At 32.9% G+C, this 13,942-nt stretch overlaps 1 protein-coding gene across 1 annotated transcript in view; it reads left to right on the top strand.

Moving 5' to 3' along the window:
- LOC148949593 (uncharacterized) overlaps positions 1 to 13,942 on the top strand; it is a 37,762-nt gene that overhangs the window by 21,332 nt on the left and 2,488 nt on the right. Inside the window, exons 7-9 of the mRNA XM_089093619.1 lie at positions 4,698 to 4,914; positions 6,471 to 6,590; positions 9,979 to 10,109. Of these exons, the coding sequence (XP_088949745.1) occupies positions 4,698 to 4,914; positions 6,471 to 6,590; positions 9,979 to 10,109 (468 nt within the window). The remainder of the gene's footprint in view (positions 1 to 4,697; positions 4,915 to 6,470; positions 6,591 to 9,978; positions 10,110 to 13,942) is intronic.

Below are 13,942 nucleotides of genomic sequence, written 5' to 3'. Positions count from 1 at the left end.
GTTTATTTGTTTTTTTTCTTTTTTGTTTTTTTTTTCCAGGGATGATCGTATCGACGCAGTGGTCCTAGAATATCGCGAGAGGACTCATTCAAACGGAAATAAAAATTTCTAGTGACCAAAAAAAAATTGAAGGGCAACTAGCCCCCCTCTCAAGCTAATTTTTTCCAAAGTCGCTCGATCAAAATTTTGAAATTGTCTTTTTGTTCAGCATAGTCTAAAAATCTAACAACTATGTCTCTGAGGGTGACTTAATCGCCAACAGTCCTCGGGGGAAGGTTGAAAGTTGTGAACTTTGCCCATTGTTTAGATATAGTATTGGTTATTGCGAAGTGTACAGACGTTTTCAGGGAGGATTTTTTCTGATAGGGGGAGGGCTTTTGGGGTTAACGCTGGAGGATATTTTTAATGAGGAATTTTTTATGGGGGAAGGAAATTTTCCGTAAAGGGGGCGCCGGATTTCCCAACATTATTAAAAAAAACAATCAGAAATTAAATAAAAAAACATGTATTTTGATCTGAATGCAAGAAGCACGATTAAAAGCTAAAACGTATAGAACTTGTTACGTATTTGAGAAGGTTCGTCCTCTCATCAAAACCCCACTGTCTACAGCAAGGTTTTTTTTTTTAGCACTAATAAAAGACCTATTTATTCTAATTAAATGACCTTTGTAATCCAAGGGCCATTCTTAAGGACCCGGAAGAAAATTCGAGCTTTAGGGTAAAGAGCGAGGTATTGACGAGGGGGCAAACCTCTCATATACATAATAATTTCTGTTGTCTTACGTTTTAATGTTGCTCCTTACTTTCAGTTGAAAAAACTTGTGTTTTTTATTTAACTGCTGAAAGGAACCTACTGTCCTACTTAAACAAAATAAAATTGATAATCGCTTTGGAGACCAAGTGAACTAAAATTGTCGCTGCATACGAACCTTAAACAGTACAATGCGTTTGATAAGAATTCCAAAAACTTACAAGCCACGTCTTAAGTGATGTAGTGAACTATTTTACTCGGCAAATAACGATGCTCAATTATTATCAATTGAGCATTGCTATCAACTTTCCCAAGATTTTAAATACCTTTTTTGGTTTTAAAACCCTTTTGGGTCGGTAATAACATATTTGAGTCTCTTGTATTAACTTCAGTCTCAAGCATGTCGATTTTATCAAACATACGTAAAAAAACGTTTTTTTCTCTGTAATTTTTTTTCTCAGAATGAAGAAATCAAGGCGTCTAAGTGCTGGATACATATGAATAATTAAATAAAAAAAACAAGTTTTTTTAACTGAAAGTAAGGATCGACGTTAAAACTTAAAACGAACAGAAATTATTCCGTATAAGAAAGGGGCGGTCCCCTCCTCAATACCTCGCTCTTTACGCTAAAGTTTGAATCTGTTACACAACTTTATTTTTTAAAACAATAAAAAACTTTAGCGTAAAGAGCGATGTATTGAGGAGGGGACAGCCCCTTTCATATACGGAATAATTCCTGTTCGTTTTAAGTTTTAACGTCGTTCCTTACTTTCAGTTAAAAAAACTTTTTTTTTTATTTAATTTTTGAACGTTTTTGAATTAATGCAGGTTTTGATTTTGGATCATCGTACATGAATAATAAAAAAAAATTTGAATATTAATTTTATTTTTATTTGGTTCAATGACTTTCTCGAAACTTGTTTAATTTTATTTACGAACGTTTTCATTAGTAATAAATATATCGAATTAACTTGCGTAACGAACTTCTATATTCATATATTTTTAATACGTATATTAGGGGGGTTCGCCCCCTAGTAAATACCTTGTTCTTTAAGCTAAGGTTCGAATTTTGTTCCAATTCTTTAAAAATGACCGCTTAATCACAAAAAATGTTAATTAGAATAAATAGCTCTTATGAAAGTACTTATAAATCTTTGGCTTAAAGAGCGAGGTATTGACTAGGGGGTGAACCCAATCATATACGTAATATTTTCTGTTCGTTTTAAGTTTTGATGTTGCTGCTCACTTTTAGTTGTAAAACTTTTTTTTTTAATTTAATTTCTGATCTTTTTTTAAATAATACTGGGAAATCCGGCGTCCCCTTCATAGCAATGTCCCTTCCCCCATGAAAACTTCCTCCATGGAAAGATCCTCCCACGTAGTCTTCGACCCCCCTCCCCACTACCAGAAAAAATCCCCCCTAAAAACGTCTGTATACTTCCCAATAACCAATACTATATGTTAACATTGGGTAAAGTTCATAAATTTCAGCCCTCCCCCCGAGGACTTCGGGGGCTTAAGTCATCCTAAAAGACATAGTTATCATATTTACGACCATCCTGAACAAAATGGCTATCTCAAAATTTTGATCGGGCGACATTGGGAAAAAAATGAGCGTGGGAGGGGGCCTAGTTGCCCTCCATTTTTTTGTCACTTGAAAAGGGCACTAGAACTTTTAATTTCCATTCCAATGAGCCCTCTCACGATATTCTGGGACCACTGGGTCGATACGATCACCCCTGAAAAAAAAAAAAAAAAAAAAAAAAAAAAAAAAACGCATCCGCGATCTTTCTTCTGGCAAAAAATGTAAAATTCCACATTTTTGTAGATAGAAGCTTGAAACCTATACAGTAGGGTTCTCTGATACGCTTAATATGATGGTGTGATTTTCATTGGGGTTCTATAGCTTTTAGGGGGTCTTTCCCTCTTTTTTCGAAAACAGTCAATTTTTTTCAGGCGCGTAACTTTTGATTGATAGGACTAAACTTGATGAAACTTATATATTTGAAATCAGCATTAAAATCTGATCCTTTTGATGTATCTATTGATATCAAAGTCCTGTCTTCTAGAGTTTCGGTTACCATTGAGCCGGGTCGCTCCTTACTTACAGTTCGTTATCACGAACTGTTTGAAAACTGGATTGATGATTTCGGACAACTTAACTAAGTAGTTCTCACAATTTCAATGTAATCTGAATGATGCTTTGCCTGGTGGCAGAAAAAAAGCAATGATTCTTTTTAACGACGTACACAAATAATGATGATTTGTCTGATCACAAAAATATCGGTGCGATTTCTTGCAACAATAGAAAAAATTGTCTTTTTATCCGATGTAAGAAGACCACAGTGAAACTATTGATAATGACAGAAAAATCGACGACAAAATAGATTTAAGACAAACTATTTGAACTCCCATTTAAGTGCTGGATAAAAAAGAAAACTGAACTAATGACTAATGAACCAATGACTAATAAAAAATTACTAATGACTAATGAACTAATGACTAATAATGAACTAATAACTAATGAACTAATGACTAATAAAAAAGAAAAAAAGAAACTGAACTAATGACTTTGCAACTCCGAAACTGCATGCGTAGATTGTCAAAAGCTCAAAGTATCCTGTTTAGAATAGTTTCTTTTTCCTTTCTGAATTTGAATACTTACTTGTATCTTTTATCAAAAGTGCTAAAGACATAATTTTCCGATTTTAGTTTTCCAGTTTTTCAAGGTGATAGAGTTTTTTACAGCTTTAATCTTGAGTGTTATATACCAAACCACCCCCTCCCCCTATTTATTCCACAATATTTTGCTTTTTATTGCTAATAAAACTGAAAAACGAAAATTTAATTTCACATATTCTTTAGCTAGACCAACTTTGGTTTTAAAGGATTGAATGGAGAGTATACTGTAGCCCAATTCTAAGGCCTTTAACCCAATCCTTCATTATTTTTGTCAAAATAACACAAACAAATTCTTAGCTTTTTTGCCCATTATTTATTTCAATAATCAATGAGTCATTTAACAAGAATCAATCGGCAAAAAAATATCGAATTAGCCATATTCAATTTTAGCTCCAATCTTGGTGCCAAACACGAATGTTATTTTTCGCCAAAAATCTGTGGCGAAAGGAAGTTGTTTCTGCTTAAAGAACAAATCTTTAGCTGAGACACATAAACATTTTAGTAGATTGCAAATGATTGGTCAAATGTCATTAGCTGGTGACTTTAGGACTGCTGAGTTATAGAATTGACACAAGTCCAATGCCACTTCTTGTGGAATAGTTGCTTTTTCCCATCGGAATTTTAAAATTTTCCCATATGCCTTCTACCTGAAATGCTAAAAATTTAATATCAGACAGTGATCAGTTAGTTTTTAGCGCTAATAAAACTGGGAAGTGAGAATAAAGTTTCATGCAGTCTTTGATATAATCTGCTTCAGTTCTATCATTAGGAACTCATGAGCTTAACTGCTCTTTTTAGCACAGTTCCTACTTCTTTTTTGCCAATGTTATTATTTGCTTGATGCTATAATGGATGCAGTAATAGCTGCAACCTTGCAAAGGTGGAACCACAGACCTTAGAATTGCAAGTTTAAAAACACGCTTTAAAAAAAGAAATCTGTCCGGTGATCTTGATTTCAAAATTACCTTAGATCTTGACCTCCTGTATCTCTAAAATACCTTTTTGGTATTTTCATTGAAAAAAAATTTGAAAATGGCAAAATTATCCCCCGTAGATTTTGGATACCCCCTCCCTATACTTTGAATCGGTGCCACTAGATTTGACCACATGAACCGCTTTCGTTGTTAATATTTATGGTTTACCTCTAAACTTTTTTACTCCTCCCAAGGAGCTACCATACAATCAATCTTTTTTTTATCCATTTTTTTTATATTTTAGCTTCTAATTTCTTAAATGTAAACATTTATATTTAATTTTTTTTCAGACAGTCATAGCCCCAATTCTTAAATTTTACTTTGGTATGAGTACCTGGATGTCTAGTCTTGTCTATATGGGTGGAGGAATGGTGTCAATCACAGTTTATATTACTATTGCTTTTGTAAGTCGAAAAGTTCGGGACTCTGTACTCCTTGGCATTGGATGTACAACTCTTTTAGCAGCAAATACATGGTTTATTATTGTTGTTCCAAACTTCAAACCAGGTAAGACTTTTGTTTTATAGACACATTGACCTTTTCTGAGAAATATGACCAAAAGATCTCCAATATCAAAGAAATGACATTCATTATTCTGCATTATGAGCAAAAGTTGGCGGTCATTTAAAATGAATTTCCTTGTGGAAAGTTGGGTTTGTATCCAAGAAAACTGATATACGGGAATCTGTCAGGCTATTCTAAGCTATGACCAAATTTGTAATTAATTTTACATAAAACTTTACCTTAAACCGGATTGAACTATTGGTTTCATTGACATTTTGAGCTTTGGGGACGCAAGACATATCGTCTTTCACCGACAACAAAACAATTTGCAGGTAGCATATCCCTCTTTCCGAACGCGCTTGTCAGGAGCATCAGATACCAAAGAACCAACGTCATATTATACCCCATTTTAGTCAGCCAATAAGCCAGCCCCAAAATTTGTCTATAGAAATATTGCTGGTTTTACAAGCAACACTGATGCTCCACGGGTCTCTGCAATTACCTGCCAAGTTTTTTGGCAGAGGAAATCAGTACGAGCGGGATAATGACGAGTTACTCTCACTGTAATGACTCTTTTCCATAAGATAGTTTGACTTAAGACCTGCTAAAATTCAAGATATGTTTACCATTCCAAAGTGCACGCCAGAGAGGTCTTGAAAATGGTCTGTTATATATAAACAACGCTGCCGTATATTTTTCAATTCCTTCAAGAAAGGAATTAGCATAAACGGTGCTTAATTATTATTAAAAATTAAAAGCCATCATCGATAATTTACAAAATTAGTTTAAATATTTCCAGTTTGCGTTTAATGGATTTTTGTAAAAAATGTGACGTGAGAGACTGACCATCATTCTGAAAAGACATCATTTAAATTATGAAACAAAAAAAAAATTCATAAAAGTAGTAAATCGGATAAATAAACAAAAAAGCACTTAGTCTTCTAGTGGCAGATTAAAAACTGACGAAATAGTGGCTGGTGAAATAGGTGGGTGCCATCATAAGCTTTCCATCATCTGAACTTCTTCAAAATTTTATTTTTCAAAATAGCTTACTTTAGTTATAATGTCTGCTGCCAGACATATTCAAATTAACGTCCGGGTCTTTTACTTTGTTTGTTTATTTACTTAAGCTAAAAGAAACGAAACTTGGACTATCGCTTGCAAGATTTGGTTAGGCTAAGTCGACCCCGAAATGTGTTTTCACGGAAACGTTCCAAAAAAGTGCTTTCGTATCTTTGAAAAGCTTTTCTATTTTTTTTGCAAAGCAGAACGTATCTACAGGACGATTATTGATTTATTTGAAAACCCCTCTGATAGCAGCTGCTATATTATGGGAATTCAGAATTCCCTAGCAATTTGAAAGTGTTTTTGAATTACAGAATAAAAATGTTGCTAAACTGTAATCAAATTCATTAAAGCAAAATAACGTCTTTAAAATGAGTATCCATAATGACAAGACATTAAAAAAAATGCAGTCATGCGAAAATTTCCGTCTGGACTTTTCCAGAGAATACATTCTGTCATAACTATGTGAATTTACAGATCTATCTCTTTTATAGGTGTCATGGAAGGCTTAGAATATTTTCTAATAGGCGGAGTCTTATTATTTATTGGTTATACCATAACTGGAGTTTCCTCAGCAGGCTTGATGTCAAAATGTGTCAGCGAAGGCGTTCAAGGTATTCTTTTACTATTTCATATAACCTTAAATACTCTTATATATCTTAGCCAAATATGATTTTTTCCGAAATTATATGTGCCGAAATTTTACCTTCATCTCAACAAAAATGGGTCGGTTTAAAATAATTGATAATATATTCATAAAAACTTGCTAATTTCGAATTAATATTGTTTTAAAACCATATTGGGTGGTACCGCTTTATGGCTAGTTTACACAATCAACTTTAGTGATCAAAATAGTAAAAAGCTCTTGGGAGTAGGTCCTGATGGATAGCATATACGGGCAAATATTTCTTTTCCTTTTTTCTCTTTAGTGATTTAACCTCGGTAATAAAAAAATAGTAAATATATTTTTTTAAAGAAGAAAATAAGTAACTCGTTCTAAGATTTAGAATGCAGAGTATTTTAATTTAGAGGTTTTTTTCAATTTTACCTACCCAAGTTTGACTGGAAAGTTTGACACATGAGAGACAACAATATTCGTCCTTTTCGCTGATAATCGTACTTTTAGTAAATTTTATGGTTAGTTTTTGACGATATTTCAAAATGTCCAGTATTTCAGATCCAGATTGCAAATTATTTTTGTTTAGAGGTTTTTCTCGTTACTTATTTACCACCAGGGGATGCACAGCTGGAACCTAGTGCGAAAATAGCAATATTTGTTCTTTTTGGCAATTATCGCAGTTTCAAGAAATTTTGTGGTTAGTTTCGATGATATGTCAAAAATACATATCTTGGTAATTAACTTGGTAATTTCAACAAAAAATCACAGATTCAAGTTACAGAAAAACTGATTAGGAAAAAAATGAACATGCAAAAATTAGTTGAGGAATTTTTTTAAAGAGAAAAATAGTTTGGTCAAATTTTATCTGAATGATTGTAATTAAGTGAATAAAAAATTTATGTTTAAAGATTTAAACATAGCAATAAGAAATAAGCATCAAATAGAAAATTGCACTTGAGATTCAACTTGAGCACGGTAAATTCCATCACATGGGATAATTTTCCTAATTAAATCTCTTAGAATTGAAAGATTCCCGATTAGATCTTCTTAAAACAGATGATATTGAAGGTGATGCTTAGTAAAACATCAGCTGCTCTTTTCTTAGTGAATTCTTAACATTTAGTTTAGTGAACGTTTAGTAGCTTTAGTAAGTTTATTTAGTTTAGTAAGTTTAGTAAACATTAACTCCTCTTTTCTTAGTGAATTCTTAACGTTTAGTTTAGTAAACATTTAGTAAGTTTAGTAAGTTTATTTAGTTTAGTAAGTCCAGTAAACATTAGCTGCTTTTTTCTTAGTGAATTCTTAACATTTAGTTTAGTAAACATTTAGTAAGTTTAGTAAGTTTATTTAGTTTAGTAAACATTAGCTGCTCTTTTCTTAGTGAATTCTTAACATTTAGTTTAGTAAACATTTAGTAAGTTTATTTAGTTTAGTAAACATTAGCTTCTCTTTTATTAGTGAATTCTTAACATTTAGTTTAGTAAACATTTAGTAAGTTTATTTAGTTTAGTAAACATTAGCTGCTCTTTTCTTAGTGAATTCTTAACATTTAGTTTAGTAAACATTTAGTAAGTTTAGTAAGTTTATTTAGTTTAGTAAGTTTAGTAAACATTAGCTGCTCTTTTCTTAGTGAATTCTTAACATTTAGTTTAGTAAACATTTAGTAAGTTTAGTAAGTTTATTTAGTTTAGTAAGTTTAGTAAACATTAGCTGCTCTTTTCTTAGTGAATTCTTAACATTTAGTTTAGTAAACATTTAGTAAGTTTAGTAATTTTATTTAGTTTAGTAAGTTTAGTAAACATTAGCTGCTCTTTTCTTAGTGAATTCTTAACATTTAGTTTAGTAAACATTTAGTAAGTTTAGTAAGTTTATTTAGTTTAGTAAGTTTAGTAAACATCAGCTGCTCTTTTCTTAGTGAATTCTTAACATAGTGTGCATGGTAATTTCAAAAATGAAATCAGACATGACCCAACTCAGACAATTGCTGAACATACATTTAAAACTAATTTCAAAACTTAACAAGAACGAAAGCGCCAAAAAATCCAAGTGAAAATGCTAGCTCAAAAACATTTTCGTAGGGAAAATCATGATTTTTTTTCTTGAAAGTAAAATCACCGAAAAATTGCAAAAAAAAACGTTGAAAGTCGCCAATAAATTGCAGCGGTGTAAACTTTCAGTTTTTCATTGATTTTTTGGGGGAAAGAGGGATTTAATAAATTGTCTTTGATAAATTAAAATTTTACACTGTTTGAGCATAGTCTTCTAAACTTATTTTTCGCTAAACTAACAGAATTTGCACTTTTTTTTCTATTGGAGATATAAACTGCCATAACTTTTATCTAATTACTGGTTGCTTATAATTCACAAAAATATTTTCAAACTTCTAAATCACATTTGTTTTCAATTCTAATTCTTTGGTGTATTACATATTCAAACCATTTTTTTTCATGTCTTACATTTTTCAATGAAGCCAAATTCCAGAAGTTATAAAAAGGAATATTCCTGCAAGATCAGTGTTCAATTTTTAAAATTTGTTTTTCAAGTAAAAAGTGTTCGTTAAATTAAAAGGAATTTCTGTTGGTTCTTCTATTAGAAATAAAACTAATGGCTAAACTAATAGCCATTTCTAGTTCAAGAAAATATTTTCAAGCGGCTAAACCACATTTGCAGTCAATTCTATTTTTGTTTTGTATATTACGTATTCAAATAAAAAATTTTATGTCTTACATTTTCTAATTAAGCTTATATTCCCGGAAGTCACAGAAAGAACAATTCCTGCAAGATTAGTATTTTTTTTGTTTCTTAAATCATTTTTTTTAAATCATTTAATTAAATCAGCATTAACTTTGAACTTCGATCTATTCAGAGTTATAAATTGATTTGCTTATGAAAATTGATTCACATATTCTCTTAAACTTGAAGCAAAAAGGGCATGTAATCAATATAATGTTGGTACCCAGACCCTAGTAATTCATTAAAAGAAAAATCGCCCCAATGCCCATTGATTATTGTATCATCTTGTTGTGGTTCTTTCTAATATTTTGCATAGTTATTTGTACTAGTTATTTTCCTTGTCATAAATCAATATATGTTTTTTGTACAGCTAATCCTTCATTTTTTATGCTAACACTTCAAAACTAATGATAATACATTGCAAAAGCCTTTATGTTATTTTTTATAAACAACGTTTTAATTTAGCCATTTTAATTTTTGTACAGTTGTTTATTTAATGATTATTTATATTAACGTTCAGTGGTTTAACAAACTCACCTCGATATTTTAAAAAAAATAAAGATCGAGGTGTTTAACTAAGAATCTACTTTTTTTTACTGTTTAGATAACATGTGAAAAGTCACACGTTTTAAAAACTACTCATGTTTCAGGGGCTGCACAAGGTCTCAGGAGATTGGCAACTTTTGTTGGATTAATTTTAGGCCCAATTTGGGGCGGGGCTACAATGAGACAGCCACATCTGCAGTTCTCTGCTCCCATTCTTCTTCTAAGCTTTGCAGCGGTAAGCATCATTTATTATTTTTCTAGATTTATAGGATGTTGATTAGAGGCCAATTACTAAATTGTTGGCCTCAGGCACCTTAAAGCTGAGGAGAGTTTGTGGTAACTTAGTTTCTTTTTCTGCTTCTATGCAGGCTAGCTGTAAGGTTTTGTCTTTCTCCCAGTAGCTGTAGAATAATTTTCTGTATAGTTGATTATAAGCCCAATTTGGGAGTGGCCTATGCTGAGACATCCCTGTCTTCATTTCTTGGCTTAGTTTCAACTAAGAAGCTTAACTGCAAGGGCGTAATTTGCTATGGGCCAGGAGAGGGGCAACTGCCCCCTCTAGATGTCATTTTGCCCCCTCTTCTCTTCCCCCGCTGAAATTTAATTTCTGCAAAAGATATTGTCAAAACTAAGATAAGCCTGCATAATTCAAGCATTCAGAGAAACACGTCAGTTTTTTAATATATTTTTGCCTTTATGGTACTACATTGCTCATTTTTCATTTTTCACTTTCGTTTTCATTTGATTTGGGAAAATTGGCTCCAAGTTTCCCCCTCCCCCTTGATCTTGGTGAAATTACGCCACTGCTTAACTGTAGTTGCAAGTTCCATTTCAATTGTTATTACGGAAAGAAAAACTGTCTAGAGTTTGTGTTCTGGGTAATATTGTAAACCAAGAAGTTTTATTACTGGATTCCATATTTGTGAAAAGATGTATTAGAAAAGCGGAGACAGGTAACCGCGCTATAATGAAAATGTTGAAAACTTCTCACGAGGAAAAAAAGTCCCATAAAGATCGTTTAAAATACAATAGTTTTATATCTTTTATATCTTTTACGTGAAGTATGATTATAGCTAACAATGGTTGTTGTGGAATGATGTTAGAAGCAGACCGATAAAAGTGCACGGTGTTTTTGCTTAACTCAGGACCGCGTAGAATAAGGTTGAGACTTAGGGTGTTAGGAAAAAAAAGTACTAGGTACAAAAGCTAGGTACGGTGCAGAGGCAAATGCTTCAGTCAAAGAATAGGAATATATGATACTATCGTCGAAATAAATTGTTTCAGGACATTTGTAGGACTAAAACTTAGTGACAAATTGCAAAATGCTGTTTTTCACGAGAAGAATCTTGCTTGCAACTCAGTATTTGTATTATGTTTTGAGCAACTTCTTGAGCACGACTACTCTATATATATATATATATATATATATATATATATATATATATATATATATATATATATATATATATATATATATATATATATATATATATATATATATATATATATATATATATATATATATATATATATATATATATATATATATATTGAAATGTTTCATTTCCACCGTTCTTTCTTAGTGAGCCAGCACAAACGAATCAAACAGTTAGCGGTAACGTACTGTAAGTTAGGAGCGACCCGGCTCAATAGTAACCGAAACTCTAAAAAACTGAATTTTGATACCAATAGATACATCAAAAGCATCATATTTTTACACTGATTTAGAATATATAAGTTTTAACAAGTTTAGTATTACCCATCAAAAGTTACGAGCCTGAGAAAATTTGCCTAGTTTTTGAAAAAAGGGGGAAACACCCCTTAAAAGTCATAGAATCAAGCAAAATCACACCATCAGTTTCAGTGTATCAGAGAACCCTATTGTAGAAGTTTCAAGCTCCTATCTGCAAGAATGTGGAGTTTTGTATTTTTTTTGCCAGAAGAAAGATCACGGTTGGGTTTTTGTTTTTTTTTTTTTTTTTTTTTTTTTCAGGGGTGATCTTACCGACCCAGTGGTTCTAGACTATCGCGAAAGGGCTCCTTAGAACGAAAATTAAAAGTTCTAGTGCCTTTTAAAGTAACCAAGAAAACAGGAGGGTAACTAGGCCCCCTCCCACGCTCATTTTTTCCCAAAGTCACCTGATCAAAATTTTGAGATAGCCATTTTGTTCAGCCTAGTCAAAAACCTAATAACTATGTCTTTAAGGATGACTTAATCCCCCACAGTCCCCCGGGGAAGGGCTTCAAGTTGTGAGCCTTGCTCATTGTTTACATATAGTATAGGTTATTGCGAAGTATACAGACGTTTGCAGGGGGGGATTTTTCTAGGGGAGGGGTTGGGGAGAGGGGGTTACGTAGGAGGATCTTCTCATGGAGGATTTTTTCATTGTGGAAGAGGATTCTTCATGCAGGGGGTGCCAGATTTCTCGGCATTATTTAAAAAACGACAACAAATTAAATAAAAAAAAGTTTTCAACTGAAAGTAAGGAGCAACATTAAAACTTAAAACGAACAGAAGCTATTGAGTATATAAGGGGATTTGCCCCCTAGTCAATACCTCGCGTTTTACACTAAAGTTTTTTTAGTACTTGCAAAAGAGCTATTTATTCTAATTAAACGGCCTTTGTGATTCAGGGGTCATTCTTAAAGAATTGGAACAAAATTCGAACTTTAGCGTAAAGAGCGAGGTATTGACGAGGGGGTAAACCTCCACAAATACCCAATAATAACTGTTCGTTTTAAGTTTTAATGTTGCTCCCTACTTTCAGTTGAAAAAACTTGTTTTTTTTTTATTTGATTGCTTACTCAGAACTCATCACTCTAGCTGAAGATCTCTCATTCATTCGACGTCTTAATGAGGCATGTGCACAGGAATTTATTTGGGGTGGAAAGGGGGGTGCGTGATGGTTCTTCAAGTGTTTTCTAGAGTCGCAACCCCAAACGCATTAACGCTAGAAAGGATAGTAGTGGTATGCGAATTCGTTGATCTTTCCTTGTAGCTTTATGAAGATTAAAAACGAAACTACCCTGTTTGTCCACAGTACAAGAAATTCCAGTACATGAGAACCTTCCAAGATAGTGAAAATAAAGCAATGCGGAATAGCCACCAACTAGTAAAGAGCAAAACGCAGTCTATAGTAACCAAATACATAAGCGCAAGTTTTGAAAAATCTTTAATGAAAATAATTTTTCATTGAAAAGGGACTTAGGAATGACAATTGTTACGTAGGCTTAACTTAATAATATGTTTATTGCGAAACCAATTTTTTAAGGATTTGGAAAAAGAGCCTGAAATCCTTCTATAATATTGAGGGGTCGGAACAAAAAGTGTACAATTGAAACTTCCAGTGTCGAAAACCATGAACTGGAGACTTATGGTACCCTGTCTTGAACACCAAGGAAAATCCCTTTCCCAGATTGGCAGGATTGGTGTCTTCTTTCTTTCCCTCAGGGTGGTGCATATTGAATCCGGGCTCGCTTAATATTGGAATAAGGTTCATTTAATTTGAAGTTACAATATCTAGCGCCCCTTTTAAGTAATGAAACATCACACCACAACTAAGTGGTGTTTTCTGCAGTTTTGTGAAACAAATGTTAATTCTTTTCTAGAAAAGGGCCCAAATGCCCCATCATGTAAGTTCCAAGATAGTCCATTAATTTTCGGTGGTCGAAAATCCGAGACAGAGGGGTTTTGACCCCCCCCCCCCCATTAAAAAAACAAATAAAAATACTTTTTTTGCATGATTAGAAGCAGAGCCTTATCCATAATTTTATTTCGGGGGGTGTTTTACACGGGTATGCTTTTATCCGGGAAGGGGGGGGGGGTTGTACAAACAAAAACTCAAAAAAGACATACGAAATTGTTTATATCCATTTTTTACGTTTCTATTATTCAGACAAATATTTTTTTTTTGGGGGGGGGGTCAAACCCCCTAACCCCCCTCGATGCGGCCTTGATTAGCAGTGATGTATGCTTCTTTTTTTCACCTGGGCTAGTGAGCTATCGCAAGATAGTAGAGATTCTTAACGACCCGTTTGAAGAAGTGCCTTGTGGCACCAACATTTTTG

Source organism: Artemia sp. Qi Xiang Cuo, chromosome 8 (genome assembly GCF_049724085.1).
Source record: "Artemia sp. Qi Xiang Cuo chromosome 8, ASM4972408v1, whole genome shotgun sequence".
NCBI lineage: Eukaryota > Metazoa > Arthropoda > Branchiopoda > Anostraca > Artemiidae > Artemia > Artemia sp. Qi Xiang Cuo.
Note: the sequence above shows the minus strand (reverse complement) of the source record. Positions and strands in the feature narration are given on the sequence as shown.